General features: G+C 42.5%; 1 protein-coding gene across 1 annotated transcript in view; it reads left to right on the top strand.

Moving 5' to 3' along the window:
- The first annotated feature begins 23694 nt into the window (after positions 1 to 23694).
- Positions 23695 to 24612, top strand: part of LOC119268351 (V-type proton ATPase subunit c''2) — a 3721-nt gene continuing 2803 nt past the window's right edge. The window contains exons 1-2 of the mRNA XM_037549961.1: positions 23695 to 23924; positions 24019 to 24096. Of these exons, the coding sequence (XP_037405858.1) occupies positions 23809 to 23924; positions 24019 to 24096 (194 nt within the window). The 5' untranslated portion in view covers positions 23695 to 23808. The remainder of the gene's footprint in view (positions 23925 to 24018; positions 24097 to 24612) is intronic.

Here is a 24612-nt window from a genome sequence, read left to right on the forward strand (position 1 = left end):
TTCAGAGTGAAGTGGAGAATCATCGTAACAAAAATAAAAGTTTCTACGATATGATCGCAGAAGTAAAATATTTGAGTTACGAGTTTGGCCTTCAGTTAAAACAATGTGAAATAGTTTCACTACTCACGCCACCTAGAACACCACAGTGTAATGGTGTGTCCGAACGTCGTAACCGTACTTTATTAGATATGGTGCGATCTATGATGTCTCTTACTGATTTACCACTATCATTTTGGGGTTATGCATTAGAGACAGCTACATTCACATTAAATAGGGCACCATCTAAATCTGTTGAGACGACACCGTATGAACTATGGTTTGGCAAGAAACCTAAACTATCGTTTCTAAAAGTTTGAGGTTGCAATGCTTATGTGAAAAAGTTTCAACCTGATAAGCTCAAACCCAAATCGGAGAAGTACATCTTCATAGGATACCCAAAAGAAAATGTTGGGTACACCTTCTATCACAGATCCGAAGGCAAGATATTCATTGCTGAGAATGGATCCTTTCTAGAGAAGGAGTTTCTCTCGAAAGAAGTGGGTGGGAGGAAAGTAGAACTTGATGAGGTAACTGTACCTGCTTCCTTATTGGAAAGTAGTTCATCACAGAAATTTGTTCCTGTGACTACTACACCAATTAGTGAGGAAGCTAATGATGATGATCATGTAACTTCAGATCAAGTTACTACCGAACCTCGTAGGTAAACCAGAGTGAGATCCGCACCAGAGTGGTACGGTAATCCTGTTCTGGAGGTCATGTTACTTGACCATGACGAGCCTACGAACTATGAAGAAGCGATGATGAGCCCAGGTTCCGCGAAATGGCTTGAGGCCATGAAATCTGAGATGAGATCCATGTATGAGAACAAAGTATGGACTTTGATTGACTTGCCCATTGATCGGCGAGCCATTGAGATTAAATGGATCTTCAAGAGGAAGATGGACGCTGATAGTAGTGTTACTATCTACAAAAGCTAGAATTGTCGCAAAAAGGTTTTCGACAAGTTCAAGGTGTTGACTACGATGAGAGTTTCTCACTCGTATCTATGCTTAAGTATGTCCGAATCATGTTAGCAATTGCCGCATTTTATGAAATTTGGCAAGTGGATAAACAAAAGTGCATTCCTTAATGGATTTATTAAATAAGAGTTGTATATGATGCAACAAGAAAGTTTTGTCAATCCTAAAGGTGCTAACAAAATATGCAAGCTCCAGCGATCCATCTATGGACTGGTGCAAGCATCTTGGAGTTGGAATATACGCTTTGATAAGTTGATCAAAGCATATAGTTTTATACAGACTTGCAGTGAAGCTTGTATTTACAAGAAAGTGAGTGGGAGCACTACAGCATTTCTGATAAGTATATGTGAATGACATATTGTTGATCGGAGATAATGTAGAATTATTCTGCAAAGCATAAAGGAGTGTTTGAAAGGAGTTTTTCAAAGAAAGACCTCGGTGAAGCTGCTTACATATTGAGTATCAAGATCTATAGAGATAGATCAAGATGCTTGATAAGTTTTTCAATGAGTACATACCTTGACAAGATTTCGAAGTAGTTCAAAATGGAACAGTCAAAGAAAGAGTTCTTGCCTGTTTTACAAGGTATGAAACTGAGTAAGACTCAAAGTCCGACCACGGCAGAAGATAGAAAGAGAATGAAAGTCATTCCCTATGCCTTGGCCATAGGTTCTATAAAATATGCCATGATGTGTGCCAGATCTATTGTATACCCTACACTGTTTTTGGCGAGGGAGTACAATAGTGATATAGTAGTAGATCACTGGACAGCGGTCAAAATTATCCTTAATGGAATAAGGATATGTTTCTCGATTATGGAGGTGACAAAAAGGTTCGTCGTAAAGGGTTACGTCGATGCAAATTTTGACACCGATCCAGATGACTCTAAATCTCAATCTGGATACATATTGAAAGTGGGAGCAATTAGCTAGAGTAGCTCCGTGCAGAGCATTGTTGACATAGAAATTTGCAAAATACATACGGATCTGAATGTGGTAGACCCGTTGACTAAACTTTTCTCACAAGCAAAACATGATCACACCTTAGTACTCTTTGGGTGTTAATCACATAGCGATGTGAACTAGATTATTGACTCTAGTAAATCCTTTGGGTGTTTGGTCACATGTCGATGTGAACTATGGGTGTTAATCACATGGTGATGTGAACTATTGGTATCAAATCACATGGCAATGTGAACTAGATTATTGACTCTAGTGCAAGTGGGAGACTGAAGGAAATATACCCTAGAGGCAATAATAAAGTTATTATTTATTTCCTTATATCATGATAAATGTTTATTATTCATGCTAGAATTGTATTAACCGGAAACATAATACATGTGTGAATACATAGACAAACAGAGTGTCACTAGTATGCCTCTACTTGACTAGCTCGTTGATCAAAGATGGTTATGTTTCCTAACCATAGACATGAGTTGTCATTTGATTAACGGGATCACATCATTAGGAGAATGATGTGATTGACTTGACCCATTCTGTTAGCATAGCACTTGATCGTTTAGTTTGTTGTTATTGCTTTCTTCATGACTTATACATGTTCCTATGACTATGAGATTATGCAACTCCCATTTACCGGAGGAACACTTTGTGTGCTACCAAATGTCACAACGTAACTGGGTGATTATAAAGGTGCTCTACAGGTGTCTCCGAAGGTACTTGTTGGGTTGGCATATTTCGAGATTAGGATTTGTCACTCCGATTGTCGAAGAGGTATCTCTGGGCCCTCTCGGTAATGCACATCACTTAAGCCTTGCAAGCATTGCAACTAATGAGTTAGTTGCGGGATGATGTATTACGGAACGAGTAAAGAGACTTGCCGGTAACGAGATTGAACTAGGTATTGAGATACCCACGATCGAATCTCGGGCAAGTAACATACTGATGACAAAGGGAACAACGTATGTTGTTATGCGGTTTGACCGATAAAGATCTTCGTAGAATATGTAGGAGCCAATATGAGCATCCAGGTTCCGCTATTGGTTATTGACCGGAGATGTGTCTCGGTCATGTCTACATAGTTCTCGAACCCGTAGGGTCTGCATGCTTAAAGTTCGATGACAGTTATATTATGAGTTTATGTGTTTTGATGTACCGAAGGAGTTCGGAGTCCTGGATGAGATCGGGGACATGACGAGGAGTCTTGAAATGGTCGAGACGTAAAGATCGATATATTGGACGACTATATTCGGACATCAGAAAGGTTCCGAGTGATTCGGGTATTTTCGGGAGTACCGGGGAGTTACGGGAATTCGTATTGGGCCTTAATGGGCCATACGGGAAAGGAGAGAAAGGCCTCAAAGGGTGGTCGCACCCCTCCCCATGGCTGGTCCGAATTGGACTAGGGAGGGGGGCGCCCCCTTCCTTCCTTCTCCTTTTCCCTTCCCTTTCCTTCCCTCCTACTCCTAATACTTGGAAGGGCTCCTAGTTCTACTAGGAAAGGGGGAATCCTACTCCCGGTGGGAGTAGGACTCCCCTAGGGCGCGTCATAGAGAGGGCCGGCCCTCCCCCTCCTCCACTTCTTTATATACAGGGGCAGGGGGCACCCCAAAGACACAACAATTGATCCCTTGGATCTCTTAGCCGTGTGCGGTGCCCCCGTCCACCATAATCCACCTTGGTCATATCGTAGCGGTGCTTAGGCGAAGCCCTGCGTCGGTAGAACATCATCATTGTCACCATGCCGTCATGCTGACGGAACTCTCCCTCAAAGCTCGGCTAGATCGGAGTTCAAGGGACGTCATCGAGTTGAACGTGTGCAGAACTCGGAGGTGCCGTGCGTTCGGTACTTGATCGGTCAGATCGTGAAGACGTACGACTACATCAACCGTGTTGTGCTAACGCTTCCGCTTTCGGTCTACGAGGGTACGTGGACAACACTCTCTCCTCTCGTTGCTATGCATCACCATGATCTTGCATGTGCGTAGGAAATTTTTCAAATTACTACGTTCCTCAACACCTGAGACTCAGGTTGACTTGCAAAATCGGCCTGAGGATCAACTCCTAGCTAGGCAGCATACGTAGGAATAGAAACGCAGTGTAATATATATTAGAAATAATGATCGGCGGACAGGCCCCTGAGATAGGGTTATGAGAAGTCGTCGTGATATATTAGCTTGATGCCGGATAAGTCCCAGCTGGTACCGAAGACACGCTTGTCCATAGTTCGGTTATGCCGAACACTAAGCACTTTGAATTTTCTGCATTGAATAGGCAATGCAGTAGCCCCTGAGCCACTGGTTGGGTGGCGTCAGGGGATCGATGTGCCCTTTTAATATTTATAAATAATAAGTACAAAGCCCAGTAGCCCCCGAGCCTTAATGTGGGCACGGGTGGCCGAATTAAGGATCAATATCCGTTTGACAGAAAAAATTTGTTGTGTTTAACACAAACTTCTCAAAAAGAGATAAAAGATCTCATAAAGGAGTTAGAGCTAACGAAAGCTGAGCTCGCCAAGATCGGCCTCAAGGGACTTAGTAGATAGGAAATCAATGCCAATAAGGAACTATGAGAGTGTTATGTCAGCTGCTCGATTGTCTCAAAGAGACTGTGCCATTGACTCTTTAAAAGATTGGCTGCGAAAAAATTGATTTTTGCTCATAATTTATGTGTAATGATTCTATGTACCCAAGTACTTTACATCATTAATGCTTGGATCCGCATTGTACAAAACTTTGTTGACCAACCATCGGCTTCAACCTCCTTGGCCAGTAGCCAGGAGTGTTTGTCCCACTTTATAAAGCCTTTATAAGGGCAAAGGTTTACGACAAACAAGGCAATCCGGTCATACGGTTTTATAAACAAAGGTACACAGAGAGATATGTTATATTATGTTTTAACGTAAGAAACATCTTCCGAAGAAAATAGTCCCGCTATCGGTTTCTTTCTTTGGGTTGTCATGCTGATCATGATCATAAAACCTCACCTGCGATCAATGTGGGAGGAAAATATTGAGGATTTAATTTGGGGAAAGTTCCCGAACTCTATAGTATTAACGAACCAAAATTTTCACTTCCGTCGTTGTCGACCAATTATATCCTTTAAGATCGCTAGCTTTAGGCTTCACCCAGTCTGAGGTACTAACTCGGATTACCCGGTAGTAACAATCACAGAGGTGCTCCCTTTACCACGTGGCCGAACAATCGGGAACATAGGGGTAAGCACAGGAGCCAGGCAACCCAGCTTGGCCAAAATCTTAAGTCAAATTGATGCATATTTATGGATTTATAACGATGATTGCGGAAGGCAACCCTCGTATATGAAATACAAACACCGTTGATATGTTTATTTTGACTCCGTTGTGGCCGTCTATCAATTGAAAGTGGCCCATCGTCGGCTTCCACCCCCTTGTAGATTCTACGCAGGGTGTTTTCACAATAACAAAACAACCCTTATACGACGTCTCGGTGCCCGAAGGCGGTTGTGTTAGCGGAAACGAGGCAATCAGATATGCGGGCTTTATAACTTTCACGTAGTCATAGGAGCTTTAAATTGGGGAGGCTAGTTACGAGCCCCCGGTTAGTGTTTGGTGATAGCCGAGGTCAAGCCGTAAACACTTCGGCATATATTATGATTGGCCCATCATTTAACACAGGGTGACCTCTATCGATCTTATAGGTTAATACAGTCATCGGATCGCTGACCAGTTTACGCTTATTGTGACAGTCAGTTTTCGGTTTTCTCCACTGAGGCGCTTAACCATGCGAGCTGGAAGCACAATTGCAGTGGTTCTCCCTTTGCACACCTAGCTGAACAAAGCGGAACGTAGGAGGCAAGCACAGGAGCCGGGCAACCCAACTATTGACTGAAGACACAATTCGAAACTGATGCATATATAGCAATATCCGAGAATGTTTTTGCCGAATCTCTAAAGGTGTTCGGAGTTGCACTGCGAGACTTATGCTGGAAACACACAAATAGTTTAAAAGTGCCATAGGTTTGAAAAGCCAAAAACTTATGTAAAAGCTTGACGTCTAGACTAAATCGAGATTTTGGTGCCAATCCGGAAATTGGTCTTTTTGAAAAAAATTGTGTTTCTGTCGTGCTTTAACATGACATATCCGATCTCAAGACTTTAAGTGGGGCAACCTACGGCTTCAAGCTCCTTATCCCGAAGGCGGAGTGCTTCTCCGAGGCCAGTTTAGCGAACTAAACTCAAGCGGCTTTAGAGAGAAGTTAGGCTATCCGGCTATTGACCATACACTCGAGTCGAAAAAGGAGCGGTAGAAAAAGACTTTACAACGACCAAGAAGAAAACACATTATTATAGAACGGCTCGTGTAAATTTTAAGAGCCCTAGTTAACATGGGTAACGGGAGTTTCTTTTAACGAACAACGTATGTGAGCATGGTCAAACCGAACACAAGTTAAAAATTTAAAACTTTGAGCATGAAAGCGACTTAGCTGGTTAATGTGTTCGGCATTGATGAAGCGGTCCGAGCTTCATGCGAGACAAGGTTCCATCCTCCAAGCCGGTCCCGAGATGGCGGAGCGAAGAGCTCGGCACTCCGGAGTGGTGACATAGCACGACCAATGTAGGCCGACAGAGTGACGCCGAAGTCCCCGACGTAGTTTAATGAAGTGAGGACGAAGGCCCCAGTCCAGCCGAGGTGACGTGGTATGTCTGTACGCCAAGGTGACAACACTGCCCGACCCGGATCATTTACCTGTGCACATGAAATAGTGCAAACCGGAGATAATAGTAATAATAATTAAAAAAATTGTTGCATAATAAATAATTTATGCAAAGTGAGTAATAAAAGAAATATGGCTTGTGCGCCGAACGCTTGATGAGGGAGAGCTCTCTCGGCGATGTTGAAGTCCCCGAGGCAATCGACCATGTCGGTATGGCAACACAATCAACAAGGTAATCATGCGAGACGATTTACACCGATTGGGATGATGGCGTCAGCTTGCCAAAGAGACCACATGACACAGTCGAAGTCCATAACCTGCACATGTAAAATAGTGCAGGCCAACAATAATAATATAAATATATGAAAATCCTCGCGTAATTAATTTACGCAAGATAATTTATTTAAAAATATGTAGCCTGGCGCCGAAATCAATGTCGATGCAGGGCGTCGGCGTGATGCGGTAAAGGCATCGCAAAGCCTGAATTCACGGGTCGGTCCGAGTTCCGGATGCGGCGTTTGCCAAACTATGTAAGAAAACTGATCGAACCACCTGCGGGCGCCATTTGATAGACCTGTGTATAGATGATGGAACAAAGCAGAGTAATAATTCCTTGAGAAAAAGAAACCCAAACAAGCAAAAATTGCTAGAATTAATAGCACCTGGTTTATTTGTTGTAGTAGTCCGAAAAAAGTGACTCCTGAAATTGGGACTCGATCCACAAACCCATTGCCTGATGGGCAGTGAAGCGACGACATGTCGATGCTGGCAAAGGTTGGCTCGCCGAGGCAAAGCCCCCGGTCCAGCTAACGTGACGAAGCTGGTCGGATGACGACGCCGAAGTCTCCGGAGTAGGTTGATGAAGGGATGGCGAAGCCCCCGGTCCAGACGAGGTGACGGAGCAGGCCGGTAAGGAGATGTTGCAGCTGCCATGGTAGCCGAGGTGTTGAAGTAGTTCGGCATGATGGACATTGGCTCGAAGAAACAACGGTACTGCCATGCCGATGTAGGCCATAACTCGTGACGTGGTTAATGCTGGCTTGATGAAGTGACTGTGTGGCGATGCTGATGTGCCTGCTCCGTGTAATCCGTGGGGCAGCGAGGTTAGTGATGATTTATCCTTCGTGATGCCAAACTCTTGTTCGGCTTGCCAAGATGATGATCCGAAAAAGTTGAGCTCGGCTCAACAAAGCGACGACGTGTCTAGTGCAGGTCGGGATACGTGGAGCAACGTTGTCAGGCTGGTTTGACATCAGCGTGACGGTGAAGATTACCTCTGAAAAGGAGCAACATTTGTTAGCATGTGTTCGAAAAAAAAACACAATACCCTAGAAAGAGATTCTTCCAAAAAGGTTGTCCAATATGTCGTTCATGAAAAGAGATGAACTCAGGTCGGATTCGTATTCGCGCAGAAAACAGATCTGAAAAGTGATGCACTAATCGGAAGGTTCCCGGAGTTTGAATGGTTGGATTGAGCTGAAATTTCGAGAGGTGGTAGATATGGAACTTCTGCGGCAGATGATTGGTTGGATCTTCCAAATAACCTCCGAGCTGGGCTCTGGAGACCACTCCCTAAACTCGTCCTGATTCCCGTCCAGACTCGACAGGGCTCCAATATATCGGAGATCGGCAGAGATTGCTCCATCGGAACGCGACAAAATCTTACAGGGTTGTTGTAGACTCAATTCCTCATAATTCCACCGAAAGAATCGTCAAAGAGATGCTTGAGGAGGTGGTGGCAGCGGATACAAGTTTGCCATCCAGAAGAACAACACGGTTGTCCAAGGGCAATATTGACGTTGAGCTCCATGATCATGATAGAGATCGGAGTTGATGTTTGATGAAGGCCTCGTCCGAACATGACGATCGGAGGCAGGGCACAGTCCTCGGTCAAGCCAAGGTGACCAGTCGAGCCGGCAACGAGGATACCGAGGTCGCAGTTGATCTGCAGGCGAGCCATTGATCCTTTGTCGATCTCACAGCGGAACTCTCAATGAAAGCACCATTGTCGGTGTCAAAACTGGCAGATCTCGGGGTAGGGAGTCCTGAGCTGTGGATTCTCAGATCAATGGTAACAAGAGACAGGGAAACGATGTTTTACCCAGGTTCGGGCCCTCTTTAATGGAGGTAAAACCCTACGTCCTGCTTTTGTTTATATTGATCGAGTATCAAGTATAGAGTTGATCTACCTCGAGATCATATTTTGTGGTCTAAAACCTGAGGGTATGATGAATAATGTCATAATCTATCGACTAGCCTGGGTTCGGCTTATATAATGTACCGGAGGCCTAGGATAACAAGAGTCCTAGTCGAATACGCCGGTGGAGAGGAGTCTTTGTCTTGATAACCAAGTCTTGTGGAATCTTCCTTGTGTATACATCGGCTGTCCGAACTGGCCCATGAGTAAACGTCCATGGGGGTCCTCGTCCCAATCCAACTTATTGGGAGATGATGATTCGCGTTCGATACTTTGATAATTTGATATGTGGGTGGACCGGTGCTTGGGTGCTATTCTTACTTGAACAAGCATCCCACTTATGATTAACCTCTATTGCAAGCATCCGCAACTACAACAAAAGTATTAAGGTAAACCTAACCATAGCATGAAACATGTGGATCCAAATCAGCCCCTTACGAAGCAACGCATAAACTAGGGTTTAAGCTTCTGTCACTCTAGCAACCCATCATCTACTTATTACTTCCCAATGCCTTCCTCTAGGCCCAAATAATGGTGAAGTGTTATGTAGTCGATGTTCACATAACACCACTAGAGGCTAGACAACATACATCTTATCAAAATATCAAACGAATACCAAATTCACATGACTACTAACAGCAAGACTTCTCCCTTGTCCTCAGGAACAAACGTAATTACTCACAAAGCATATTCATGTTCATAATCAGAGGGGTAATAATATGCATATAGGATCTGAACATATGATCTTCCACCAAATAAACCAACTAGCATCAACTACAAGAAGTAATCAACACTACTAGCAACCTACTAGCACCAATCCCAGACTTTGGGACAAGAATTGGATACAAGAGATGAACTAGGGTTTGGAGATGAGATGGTGCTGGTGAAGATGTTGATGGAGATTGCCCTCTCCCGATGAGAGGAGCATTGGTGATGACGATGGTGATGATTTCCCCCTCCCGGAGGGAAGTATCCCCGGCAGAACAGCTCGGCCGGAGCTCTAGATTGGTTCCGCCAAGGTTCCGCCTCGTGGCGGCGGAGTCTCGTCCTGAAAAGTTCCTTCTGATTTTTTTCTCATCGAAAGACTTCATATAGGAGAAGATGGACGTCGGAGAGCCACCAGGGGGCCCACGAGGTAGGGGGGCATGGGGCGCCCCCCACCCTTGTGAGTAGTGTGTGGCCCCCCTGGCCTTCATCTTTGGCGAGGATTTTTCTTTATTTATTTTAAGATGTTTCGTGGAGTTTCAAGACTTTTGGAGTTGTGCAGTATAGGTCTCTAATATTTGCTCCTTTTCCAGCCCAGAATTCCAGCTGCCGGCATTCTCCCTCCTTATGTAAACCTTGTAAATTTAGAGAGAATAGCCATAAGTATCGTGACATAAAGTGAAATAAAAGTCCATAATGCAATAAATATCGATATAAAAGCATGATGCAAAATGGACGTATCAACTCCCCCAAGCTTAGACCTCGCTTGTCCTCAAGCAAAAAGCCGATAACAATAAATATGTCCTCATGTTTAGAGGTAGAGGCGTCGATAAAAATCAAATACAGACATGAAGGCATCATGATTATTCTCATAACAACAACATATATAGATTTTGTCATATGATTACTTATGTTCAAGTGATGATCTATTCACAATGCAAAAGTATAAATCATAAACCTTATTGGGCTCCGACAAACTATAATCTCAGTCATTGAAGCAATTGCAATTTATTATAACATCGGAAAGAGTCTATGTCAGAGCTAAAAAGCAAGTCCACATACTCAACTATCATTTAGTCCTTCATAATTGCTAACACTCACGCAATACTTGTGGTTATGAAGTTTTAATCGGACACAGATAAAGATAGGGGCTTATAGTTTTGCCCCACAACCTTTTACCTCAAGGGTAATGTCAACAATAATGGTTCATGCTCCCCTACATCCAATTAGATATATATATCATGTTCTTTCCAACATGCTGAGCTTGCCAAAGGATAAAGTGAAAAGGGAAAGGTGAAGATCACCATGACTCTTGCATAAGGTAGAAGATAATAATAAAGGATAGGCCCTTCGCAGAGGGGAGCAGAGGTTGCCATGCGCTTTTATGGTTGGATGCATAAAATCTCAATGTGAAAGAACATCACTTTATATTGCCCCTTGTGATATGAACCTTTATTATGCAGTCCGTCGCTTTTATTACTTCCACATCACAAGATCGTATAAATCTTATTTCTCCCACACCAATCAATCATACATATTTAGAGCAATTTTTATTGCTTTGCACCGATGACAACTTACTTGAAGGATCTTACTCAATCCATAGGTAGATATGGTGGACTCTCATGGCAAAACTGGTTTAAGGGTATTTGGAAGCACGAGTAGTATTTCTACTTGGTGCTGAGAATTTGGCTAGCATGAGGGGGAAAGGCAAGCTCAACAAGTTAGAGGATCCATGACAACATACTTTATCTCGGATATAAGAAAGACATAACTCATTACGTTGTCTTCCTTGTCCAACATCAACTCTTTAGCATGTCATATTTTAATGAGTGCTCCCAATCATAAAAGATGTCAATGATAATATATATATATGTGAAACCTCTCTTTCCTTATTACTTCCTATTAATTGCAACAATGACCAAAGCTATGTCTGCCAACTCCCAACAACTTTTAATCATCATACTCTTTCTATGTGAAGTCATTACTCTCAATAAGATCAATATGAACTTTTTGTTTCTTTTTATTCTTTTCTTCTTTCTTTTATTCACCCAAGATCATGGCAAAATAATCAAGCCCTTGACTCAACACTAATCTTTATTATATATAGCTCGCGGGCTCGATTACATAGAGAGATCAAAAAGCAAAACTCAAAACTAGATCATGCCATAAACTTTATTCTACTAGATCAAGATACTACTAATAGGATCGAACTAAGAAAAACGATAAAGATAGGAGTTGTGATTGTGATACGATACCGGGGCACCTCCCCCAAGCTTGGCAGTTGCCAAGGGGAGTACCCATACCCATGTGATTATGTCTCCTTTGTCGGTGAAGAAGGTGGTGGTGATGTTGGCTTAGTTCATGGCTTAGGCTTCTCCCTTAATTTGCGCTTGAGGATGGCATTTTGATCCCTCAGATCATTAATCTCCCACTCTAGGGTTAATATCTTTTTGCATAGGTCCTGCTTATTTTCCTGCAAGAGACTAAAAGGGATAAATTCGAACTTGGGTTTCTTTACCCTATCAGGGAGACTTGCCTTTTTTAACTCCACGTGCATGTCCCCAGGTTGAGGTAATGGTGCTTCATCTTCATCTGAGCTCGTCTCCTCCTTCCCCTTGGGTTCATAGTCCTCTTCTTCCTCCATGGTCCATCCATCGTGTTCCACATCTCCATAGACCTTGGGATTTGCTAAGTAATCATCCACATAGCTTTCTCCTTCTGAATCCTGGGAAGACATGTTGATTTAATCTGCAACGGGACAGCCCGAAACAAAAACAGAGGATATTTGCATGATACGGGAGTCAAAACCTTCGGGAGGTTATATAATGAATTTTTACCGACCAAAATACGTATCGTGCAAGAAAACGGAGTCCGGAAGGCACACGAGGCGCTCACGAGGTAGGGGGCGCGCCCACCACCCTCGTGGGGCCCTCGTGTCCTTCCCGGACTGCTACTTATTTTTCTATTTTTCTAAATATTCCAAAACGGAGAAATATTGCCTCAAAAATTGTTTTGGAGTCGGTTTACATACCGTACCACATACCTATTCCTTTTCGGAGTCTGAAACGTTTCGGAAAGTGTCCCTTATGTATTCCTCAGGGGTTACGGTTTCAATAATATTGGTTTCAACATTTATGGGATTACCTGAGATATAATGTTTAATTCTTTGACAGTTTACCACCTTCGGATTTGTGCCTTCAAAGTTGTTGATCTTTATGGCACCAGAACGATAGACCTCTTCGATAACATAGGGGCCTTCCCATTTAGAGAGAAGTTTTCCTGCAAAAAAATCTTAAACGAGAGTTGTATAGCAATACATAATCACCTACATTAAACTCACGCTTTTGTATCCTTTTGTCATGCCATCTTTTAACTTTTTCTTTAAACAACTTGGCATTTTCATAAGCTTGGGTTCTCCATTCATCAAGTGAGCTAATATAAAATAACCTCTTCTCACTGGCAAGTTTAAAATCATAGTTGAGCTCTTTAATAGCCCAATATGCCTTATGTTCTAGTTCGAGAGGTAAGTGACATGCTTTTCCATAAACCATTTTATACGGAGACATACCCATAGGATTTTTGTATGTAGTTCTATAAGCCCATAATGCATCATCAAGTTTCTTGGACCAATTCTTTCTAGATCTATTAACAGTCTTTGCAAAATTAATTTGAGCTCTCTATTGCTCAACTCTACTTGACCACTAGACCGTGGGTGATAAGGAGATGCAATTCTATGATTAACATCATACTTAGCAAGCATTTTACGGAAAGCATCATGAATAAAGTGTGAACCACCATCAGTCATTAAATATCTAGGGACTCCAAACCTCAGGAAAATAACTTCCTTAAGCATTTTAATAGAAGTGTTATGATCAGCACTACTAGTTGGAATAGCTTCTACCCACTTAGTAACATAATCAACAACAACTAAAATATGTGTATATCCATTAGAGGCAAGAAAAGGTCCCATATAATCAATACCCCAAACATCAAATGGTTCAATAACAAGTGAATAATTCATAGGAATTTCTTGACTTCTACTAATATTACTAATTCTTTGACATTCATCACAAGATAGGACAAACTTACGGGCATCCTTGAAGAGAGTAGGCCAATAAAAACCGGATTGCAATACCTTATGTGCAGTTCTATCTACCGCATGGTGTCCTCCATAAGTTTCGGAGTGGCACTTGCGTAGGATCTGTTCCTGTTCATGCTCAGGTACACAACTTCTAATAACACCATCTACTCTTTCTTTATAAAGATGTGGGTCATCCCAAAAGTAATGTCTCAAATCATAGAAGAACTTTTTCTTTTGTTGGTATATGAAGCTAGGTGGTATAAATTTAGCAACTATATAATTAGCATAATCAGCATACCAAGGAGTACTACGAGAAGTACTTATGACATTTAATTGTTCATCGGGAAAGCTATCATTAATAGGTAGTGGGTCATCAAGAACATTCTCTAACCTAGACAAGTTGTCTGCAACGGGGTTCTTAGCTCCCTTTCTATCAACAATATGCAAATCAAATTCTTGTAGCAAGAGAACCCATCTAATAAGTCTAGGTTTAGCATCTTTATTTTCCATAAGGTATTTAATAGCAGCATGATCAGTGTGAATAGTTACTTTTGAATCAACAATATAAGGTCTGAACTTATCACAAGCAAATACAACTGCTAAAAGCTCTTTTTCAGTAGTAGCATAATTTCTTTGAGCATTGTCTAGAGTCTTACTAGCATAATAAATAACATTTAATTTCTTATCAACTCTTTGCCCCTACAACATAATCACTAGCATCACACATAATTTCAAAGGGTAAATTCCAATCAGGTGGCTGAACAACAGGTGCAGAGACTAATGCTTTCTTAAGTATTTCAAATGCTTCTACACAATCATCATCAAAGACAAATGGTATATCTTTTTGCAATAAATTAGTCAGAGGCCGAGAAATTTTTGAGAAGACCTTAATGAACCTCCTATAAAATGCAGCGTGACCAAGGAAACTTCTTATACCTTTGGTGTCCTTGGGACATGGCATCTTTTCAATAGCATCAACCTTGGCTTTATCAACTTCAATACCTCTTTCAGAAACTTTGTGCCCCAAGACAATACCTTCATTAACCATGAAGTGGCACTTTTTCCAATTCAATACAGGATTAGTTTCTTCACATCTCTGCAAAACTCGATCAAGATTGCTCAAGCAATCGTCAAAAGAGGAACCATAGACGGAAAAGTTGTCCATGAAAACCTCACAAATCTTTTCACGAAAGTCAGAGAATATAGCCATCATGCATCTTTGAAAGGTAGTAGGTGCATTACATAAACCAAAAGGCATACGTCTATAAGCAAAAGTACCAAAAGGGCATGTAAAAGTAGTCTTTGATTGATCTCTAGCTGACACAGGTATTTGAGAGAAACCAGAATAACCATCTAGAAAGCAATAGTGTGTATGTTTGCATAATATTTCTAGCATTTGATCAATAAAAGGTAAGGGGTAATGATCTTTCTTAGTAGCTTTATTTAATTTACGAAAATCAATTACCATCCTATAACCTGTAATAACTCTTTGTGGAATCAATTCATCTTTATCATTAGGAACAACAGTAATACCTCCCTTCTTAGGGACACAATGGACAGGACTTACCCACTGACTATCAGCAATGGGATAGATTATACATGCCTCCAGAAGCTTGAGTATTTCTTTTCTTACCACTTCTTTCATTTTAGGATTCAGACGTCGTTGAGGATCACGAAGTGGTTTGGCGTCTGCCTCCAAATTTATTTTATGTTGACATAGAGTGGGACTAATGCCCTTAAGATCATCAAGAGTATATCCAATAGCAGCACGGTGCTTCTTCAGAGTTTTCAACAATCTTTCTTATTCATGCTCTGAAAGGTTAGCACTAATAATAACATGATATATCTTCTTTTCATCAAGATAAGCATATTTAAGATTATTAGGCAATGGTTTAAGCTCAAACATGGGATCACCCTTGGGTGGAGGAGGATCCCCTAAAATTTCAACAGGCAAGTTGTGTTGCAGAATAGGTTCCTGTTTAAACAATACTTCATCTATTTCCCTTCTTTCATTCATGAACATATCATTTTCATGGTCTAGCCAATAGTGTTCTAAAGGATCACTAGGAGGTACGACAATAGAAGAAAGACCAATAATCTCATCCTTACTAGGTAATTCTTCCTCATGATATTGTTTACTAAATTTAGAGAAATTAAACTCATGAACTATATCATCCAAGCCAATAGTAACAACATTCTTTTTGCAATCTATCCTAGCATTAACAGTGTTCAAGAAGGGTCTACCAAATATAATGGGACAAAAGCTATCTTGCGGAGAAGTAAGAACAAGAAAATCAGCAGGATATTTAGTTTTCCCACACAAGACTTCAACATCTCTAACAATTCCCATCGCTGAAATAGTATCTCTATTGGCAAGTTTAATTCTGACATCAAAATCTTCTAACTCAGCGGGTGCAATTTCATGCTTGATTTATTCATACAAGCCATAAGGTATAACACTAGCACTAGCACCCATATCACATAAGCCATAATAACAATGATCTCCTATTTTAACAGAAATAACAGGCACGCCTACCACATGTCTATGTTTACCTTTATCACAAGGTTTAGCAATTCTAGCAGTTTCACCTTCGAACTGAATAACATGCCCATCAATATTATCAGACAAGAGATCTTTAACAATAGCAATATTAGGTTCTACTTTAACTTGCTCAGGAGGTGTATAAGTTCTAATATTGCTTTTACGAACAACAGTTGAAGCTTTAGCATTATCCTTTATTCTAACAGGGAAAGGTGGTTTCTCAACATAAGAGTAGGAACAATAGGATCATTATAAGCGATAGTCGTTTCTTCAACTTTAATAGGTGCAGCTACTTTTACTTCTATGGGAGGATGATATTTAAACCACTTCTCCGTAGGGAGATCAACATAAGTAGCAAAAGATTCACAGAAAGAAGCTACTATCTCAGAGTCAAGTCCATATTTAGTGCTAAACTTACGGAAAATATCGGTATCCATAAAAGATTTAACACAATCAAACTTAGGTGTCATACCTGACTCCTTACCTTCATCGAGGTCCCAATCTTCAGAGTTGCGTTTAATTCTATCCAATAAATTCCATCTGAATTCAATAGTCTTCATCATAAAAGAGCCAGCACAAGAAGTATCGAGCATGGTGCGATTTTTTTCAGAAAGCCGAGCATAAAAACTTTGCATAATTATTTCTCTCGAGAGCTCATGATTGGGGCATGATATAACATTGATTTAAGCCTCCCCCAAGCTTGAGCGATGCTTTCTCCTTTGCGAGGCCAGAAATTATATATATAATTGCGATCACGATGAACAAGATGCATAGGGTAATACTTTTGATGAAATTCCAACTTCAATCTTTTATAGTTTCATGATCTCATATCATCACATAGCCTATACCATATCAATGTGTCTCCCTTCAAAGATAAAGGGAATACCTTCTTCTTAGCAACATCATCGGGTATACCTGCAAGCTTAAATAATCCACAAACTTCATCCACATATATTAAGTGCTCATCAGGATGCTTTGTTCCATCTCCTGTAAAAGGTTTAGCTAGCAGTTTTTCCATCATACCCGAAGGGAATTCAAAAGGAGTTTCATTTTCAATAGGTTCAGTAGGTTGAGGAGCAAATCTTTGCTCTACTGGACGGGGTGAAGATACCCCGAACAAGCCCCTCAGAGAATTACTTTCCATAGTAGCAAGTGACAGTAAATTTCAGCACACTATATAAATTTTTCCTTACCAAATTCCACCTACCAAAGGCGCTACATTCCACGGCAACGGCGCCAGAAAAGAGTCTTGATGACCCACAAGTATAGGGGATCTATTGTAGTCCTTTCGATAAGTAAGAGTGTCGAACCCAACGAGGAGCAGAAGGAAATGATAAGCGGTTTTCAGCAAGGTATTCTCTACAAGTACCGAAATAAGTGGTAACAGATAGTTTGGTGATAAGATAAATTGTAACGAGCTACAAGTAACAAAAGTAAATAAAGTGCAGCAAGGTGGCCCAATCCTTTTTGTAGCAAAGGACAAGCCGTAACAAACTCTTATATAAGGAAAAGCACTCCCGAGGACACATGGGAATATTGTCAAGCTAGTTTTCATCACGTTCATATGATTCGCATTCGATACTTTGATAATTTGATATGTGGGTGGACCGGTGCTTGGGTGCTATTCTTACTTGAACAAGCATCCCACTTATGACTAACCTCTATTGCAAGCATCCGCAACTACAACAAAAGTATTAAGGTAAACCTAACCATAGCATGAAACATGTGGATCCAAATCAGCCCCTTACGAAGCAACGCATAAACTAGGGTTTAAGCTTCTGACACTTTAGCAACCCATCATCTACTTATTACTTCCCAATGCCTTCCTCTAGGCCCAAATAAGGGTGAAGTGTTATGTAGTCGACGTTCACATAACACCACTAGAGGCTAGACAACATACATCTTATCAAAATATCAAACGAATACCAAATTCACATGACTACTAATAGCAAGACTTCTCCCTTGTCCTCAGGAACAAACGTAATTACTCACAAAGCATATTCATGTTCATAATCAGAGGGGTAATAATATGCATATAGGATCTGAACATATGATCTTCCACCAAATAAACCAACTAGCATCAACTACAAGGAGTAATCAACACTACTAGCAACCTACTAACACCAATCCCAGACTTTGGGACAAGAATTGGATACAAGAGATGAACTAGGGTTTGGAGATGAGATGGTGCTGGTGAAGATGTTGATAGAGATTGCCCTCTCCCGATGAAAGGAGCATTGGTGATGGCGATGGTGATGATTTCCCCCTCCCGGAGGGAAGTATCCCCGGCAGAACAGCTCTGCCGGAGCTCTAGATTGGTTCCGCCAAGGTTCCGCCTCGTGGCGTCGGAGTCTCGTCCCGAAAAGTTCCTTCTGATTTTTTTCTCATCGAAAGACTTCATATAGGAGAAGATGGACGTCGGAGAGCCACCAGGGGGCCCACGAGGTAGGGGGCCACGCCCTAGGGGGGGCCCACCCTCGTGAGCAGGGTGTGGGCCCCCTGGCCTTCACCTTTGGCGAGGATTTTTCTTTATTTATTTTAAGATGTTCCGTGGAGTTTCAGGACTTTGGAGTTGCGCAGAATAGGTCTCTAATATTTGCTCCTTTTCCAGCCCAGAATTCTAGCTGCCGGCATTCTCCCTCCTTATATAAACCTTGTAAAATAAGAGAGAATAGCCATAAGTATTGTGACATAAGTGAAATAACAGTCCATAATGCAATAAATATCGATATAAAAGCATGATGCAAAATGGACGTATCAGACGATGTGGTGAGTACCCCCTAGTCCAGGACACCGTCAGTGTGATCAAAGCATATGGTTTTATACTGACTTTTGGAGAAGCCTATATTTACAAGAAAGTGAGTGGGAGCTCTGTAGCATTTCTGATATTATATGTGGATGCCATATTGTTGATCGAAAATGATACTAAATTTCTGAATAGCATAAGAGGATACTTGAATAAGAATTTTTCAATGAAAGACCTCGGTGAAGCTGCTTATTGATTGGGCATCAAGATCTATAGAGATATATCAAGACACTTAATTGAACTTTCACAAAGCACATACCTTGATAAAGTTTTGAAGAAGTTCAAAATGGATCAATCAAAGAGAAGGGTTCTTGCCTGTGTTACAAGGTGTGAAGTTGAGTCGGACTCAACGCTCGACCACTACAGAAGATAGAGAGAAAATGAAAGTCATTCCCTATGCCTTAGCCATAGGTTCTATCATGTATGCAATGTTGTGTACCAGACCTGATGTGTGCCTTGCTATTAGTTTAGCGGGGAGGTACCAAAATAATCCAGGAGTGGATCATTGGACATCGGACAAGAACATCCTGAAATACCAGAAAAGGACTACGGATATGTTTCTCGTTTATGAAGGTGACAAAGAGCTCGTTGTAAACGGTTACGTCGATGCAAGCTTTGACACTGATCCGAATGACTCTAAGTCACAAACCGGGTACGTATTTTTATTGAATGGTGGAGCTGTTAGTCTAAGTCACAAACCGGATACATATTTTTATTGAATGGTGGAGCTGTCAGTTGGTGTAGTTCTAAGCAGAGCGTCGTGGCGGGATCTACGTGTGAAGCGAAATACATAGCTGCTTCGGAAGCAACAAATGAAGGAGTCTGGACGAAGGAGTTCATATCCGATCTAGGTGTAATACCTAGTGCATCGGGTCCAATGAAAATCTTTTGTGACAATACCGGTGCAATTGCCTTGGCAAAGGAATCCGAATTTCATAAAAGAACCAAGCACATCAAGAGATGCTTCAATTTCATCCGCGATCAAGTCAAGGAGGGAGACATAGAGATTTGCAAGATACATACAGATCTGAATGTTGCAGACCCGTTGACTAAGCCTCTCTCACGAGCAAAACATGATCAGCACCAAGACTCCATGGGTGTTAGAATCATTACTATGTAATCTAGATTATTGACTCTAGTGCAAGTGGGAGACTGAAGGAAATATGCCCTAGAGGCAATAATAAAGTTGTTATTATATTTCCTTATATCATGATAAATGTTTATTATTCATGCTAGAATTGTATTAACCGAAAACTTAGTACATGTGTGAATACATAGACAAATAGAGTGTACCTAGTATGCCTCTACTTGACTAGCTCGTTAATCAAATATGGTTAAGTTTCCTAGCCATAGACATGTGTTATCATTTGATGAACGGGATCACATCATTAGAGAATGATGTGATGGACAAGACCCATCCGTTAGCTTAGCACTATGATCGTTTAGTTTGTTGTTATTGCTTTCTTCATAACTTATACATGTTCCTATGACTATGAGATTATGCAACTCCCGAATACCGGAGGAACACTTAATGTGCTATCAAACGTCACAACATAACCGGGTGATTATAAAGATGCTCTATAGGTGTCTCTGATGGTGTTTGTTGAGTTAGCATAGATCGAGATTAGGATTTGTCACTCCGTATATCGGAGAGGTATCTTTGGGCCCTCTCGGTAATGCTCATCACTATAAGCCTTGCAAGCAAAGTGACTAATGAGTTAGTTGCAGGATGATGCATTACAGAATGAGTAAAGAGACTTGCCGGTAACGAGATTGAACTAGGTATGATGATACCGATGATCGAATCTGGGGCAAGTAACATACCGATGACAAAGGGAACAACATATGTTGTTATGCGGTTTGACCGATAAAGATCTTCGTAGAATATGTAGGAACTAATATGAGCATCCAGGTTCCGTTATTGGTTATTGATCGGAGATGTGTCTCGGTCATGTCTACATAGTTCTTGAACCCGTAGGGTCCGCACGCTTAACGTTCGATGACGATTTGTATTATGAGTTTATGTGATTTGATGACCAAAGTTTGTTAGGAGTCCCAGATGAGATCACAGACGTAATGAGGAGTCTCGAAATGGTCGAGACATAAAGATTCATATATTGGAAGGTTACATTCGGGCAACGAAATGGTTTGGGTTGTTTCGGATGAGTTCCGGAGTACCGGGGTTACCGGAACCCCCCGGAAGTTGTTGGGCCTGATGGGCCTAATGGTGGTAGAGAGGAGGTAGGCCAAGGATTGGCGCGCACCCCCCTAGCCCAAACAGAATTGTACTAGGGCTAGGGGGCCGCCCCCCTTTCCTTCTGTTCTCCTACTCCTTCCCCCTTCTCCTTGTGGAAGTAGGAAAGGGGGGATCCTACTTGGAGTAGGACTCCCCCCCTTGGGCGCGCCACCCTTGGACGGCCTCCTCCTCCCTTCCCCTTTATATACGTGGGAGGGGGGCACCCCATAGACACACAAGTTGATCTTTTAGCCGTGTGCGGTGACCCCCTCCACAGTTTCACACCTCGGTCATATCGTCGTAGTGCTTAGGCGAAGCCCTGCGCCGGTAACTTCATCATCACCGTCACCACGCGTTGCGCTGAAGGAACTCTCCCTTGGCCTCAACTGGATCAAGAGTTCGAGGGACATCACCGAGCTGAGCGTGTGCAGATCGCGGAGGTGCCGTGTGTTCGCTAATTGATCGGTTGGATCGCGAAGACGTTTGACTACATCAACTACGTTACTAAACGCTTCCGCTTTCGGTCTACTAGGGTACGTAGACACACTCTCCCCTCTCGTTGCTATGCATCTCCTAGATAGATCTTGCGTGATCGCAGGTAAATTTTTTGAAATACTGTGTTTCCCAACACTTATCTATAAGTAAAAGAATCTTAACATTAGTGACATATAGTGGCGAGTGTTTTGAAAAATGTCATGACAATATGCCATAGCATTGTTGAACATAAACTTACAACTGCAACATACACCAGAAGAAGAAGATTTGTGCATAGATGACCAAAGATACAAGACATACCTTGTCCTTCATGGATTTTCAGAATTACAAAGATTTGACTTATCACAAAGTGCGACTTTAAGCATTGACTTTAGTTATTCTTTGTTTTCACGTGCCCTGTAAAAACTACGGAAAGATTCAGATGAGACCATACAAATATATAATACCTTCTCAAACAAGATCAAATTAAGTACTTGTGCTTTAACGCTAATTTCAGGTACAACAACACCATCAGAAAGGCTGGAATCCGAAGATGATACACGTGCTTTCTAGCTCGACTACATTTTCCCATGATTTCTTCATGAGGTCCATTATGTTCATATGGTGAAGCTATAGCCCCATAAGCAAGGCGAGGCCCTTGGAAATGTGCAACAGGTATGGTAAGACCACCCCTGACATGGGGATCTAGACCGCACCTCGCTTTGATTGGGCTTTATCACGTTATATTCTTCCAACTTGATGCTACAAAGGACATCATCATTGTAAATGTAAACTTTTAAGTGAAAGTAGAAGCATACATAGAACTCTGATCAAAGGAAATATCTCTATTGTTAATGAGAGTCCGTACGTACTGCGTCAACATTTTGTTACATCCCCTCCTACGTACCCACATACGTCTCCCCTCTCCCACCAACTAATCAATTATTTTTATTTCCCCACACGCAGAATTGATGGAAAGAAGAACCCCCCAAAAACCAAGAATTGAAACCTAAGTACCTCCTCCCTTCCAGCTCCCGCAAATCCATGATAGAGCTAAACCCGACAGATCTCGAGGTAGGGGTTCTAAGCTAAGCGTTTTGGAACGATGGTTATAGGGACATAAGATTTTACCCAGGTTCGGACTCTCCGAGGAGATAATACCCTACGTCTAGCCCCCGATGTTAGAGAGTGAGAGGTCGGACATTGTAACATGAGGCATGTTTCAGAAACATAGCTCCAGTTACAGGGAACACTGAAGGAGCGCCCGATGTGGGAGGTCGTCACAGTTGTGCTGAAGTGGAGCTAGCGGCTGCTTGCGAGCCTGAGGTTGAGGATGAGTAGCAACTCCGGCGAGCGGTGGCGTTCCATGTCCAAGATGCTCGGGCCATGGCGGGGCGGTGGCTACGCTCTAGCCTAGGCTGTGGCCTTTCTTGGCCACCTGTTGTCTCAGCGGACCTTTGAACCAAGGTCTTTGTTGCAAATCCCCTAAGCGCGGCAATGTAGCTGTTGCAAAGGTCCTCAAGTGGCCGGGTCAGAAGATAGGGTGACTGTTTCGGACAGCATCTGACGGTTGCCGAGGCGGCCGACATAGTTGAGTTATCATACGACGGACGGGTAGCATTGTGCCCTTGGTTTATTGCTTTTTTAAGGCAGATTGGTTCGTTTTTTTTTTTTTTTGATGAGGCAAGAAGATTGGTTCATTGCTACGCTGACTCGACCGAGCTCCACGGGCCCAACAATTTTCTAAGCTTGGGCCGGTTGGGAGGTCTGGGCCTTTTCTGTTGCTCCCGCTACGACGTCTCAAGACTGGCACCGTGGCACGTGACGACGACAGACACGATCTCCTCTCCCGCAAAAAAAACAAATACGATCTCCTCTGCGCCGTCCATAACCAGATCGGACGGAGCGCATACCATCGGGTCCTACCAAGGCTGGTTGGTCCCCGTGCAGACCACGCACACATCTTCTCCTCCATCGCGCCTCTACTCTCTCTCTCTCTCCTTCCCCAGTCACCGATCCAAACCATCGCAAAGAGAGAAAAAAAAAAAATCCCCGATCCAGCACCGAGCGCGCACCGGTGGAGATCGTGGTGGGAGGATGTCGTCGGACTACTCGTCGTCGTGGGCGCGCGCGCTCGTGCATATCTCGCCCTACACCTTCTCCGCCATCGGCATCGCCGTCTCCATCGGCGTCTCTGTCCTCGGCGCAGCATGGTGAGACCTAATCTCCCCCCTTCCCAGCATAGCCTCGCTGGATCTGCTGCGCGCATCTGCTCATACTGCCCCGCTGCGGTTTTGCTGTTGGCAGGGGGATCTTCATCACGGGGAGCAGCCTCATCGGGGCCGCCATCAAGGCGCCCAGGATCACCTCCAAGAACCTCATCAGGTGAGGAATCTCTAGAGCCTTGCTAACCTGGTGGGCCTGATTTGGCTCGACGCCGTCTCCTCTGCGCTGCAGTAGCTAGATTTGGCCTTGCTTGGTCCGCTGTGAGCTCCTGATTTTGTTCTACCTTGAACTTGATGATGAGGGGATTCTTCTGTTTAGTTAGCGTTGTGTTACATGAAACTAAGCGGCGGATGTTTGAGCAGAGCAAACTACCTTGCTTCTGTTGGTAACTTATTCAATTAGCTTGAAGGGGCCAATATTCCTTCCGTGGTGGATTGCTTTCGGTGTTAATACAATTAGTTGACTTACATCTCTTGGTAGGAAGAATCGGACATTATCCCATTGCAAACTATCCAAGTGTAAATACACTGATGATATCCTAACAAATGCCAACGACAAGGACGTGCAATTGTTATTGCCTAATTTACATGTTTTAGGGAGACTGTGCCCTTATTTGCAAACTATCCAAGTGTAAATACACCGATGATATCCTAACAAATGCCAACGACAAGGATG

Source organism: Triticum dicoccoides, chromosome 3A (assembly GCF_002162155.2).
Source record: "Triticum dicoccoides isolate Atlit2015 ecotype Zavitan chromosome 3A, WEW_v2.0, whole genome shotgun sequence".
Classification (NCBI taxonomy): domain Eukaryota; kingdom Viridiplantae; phylum Streptophyta; class Magnoliopsida; order Poales; family Poaceae; genus Triticum; species Triticum dicoccoides.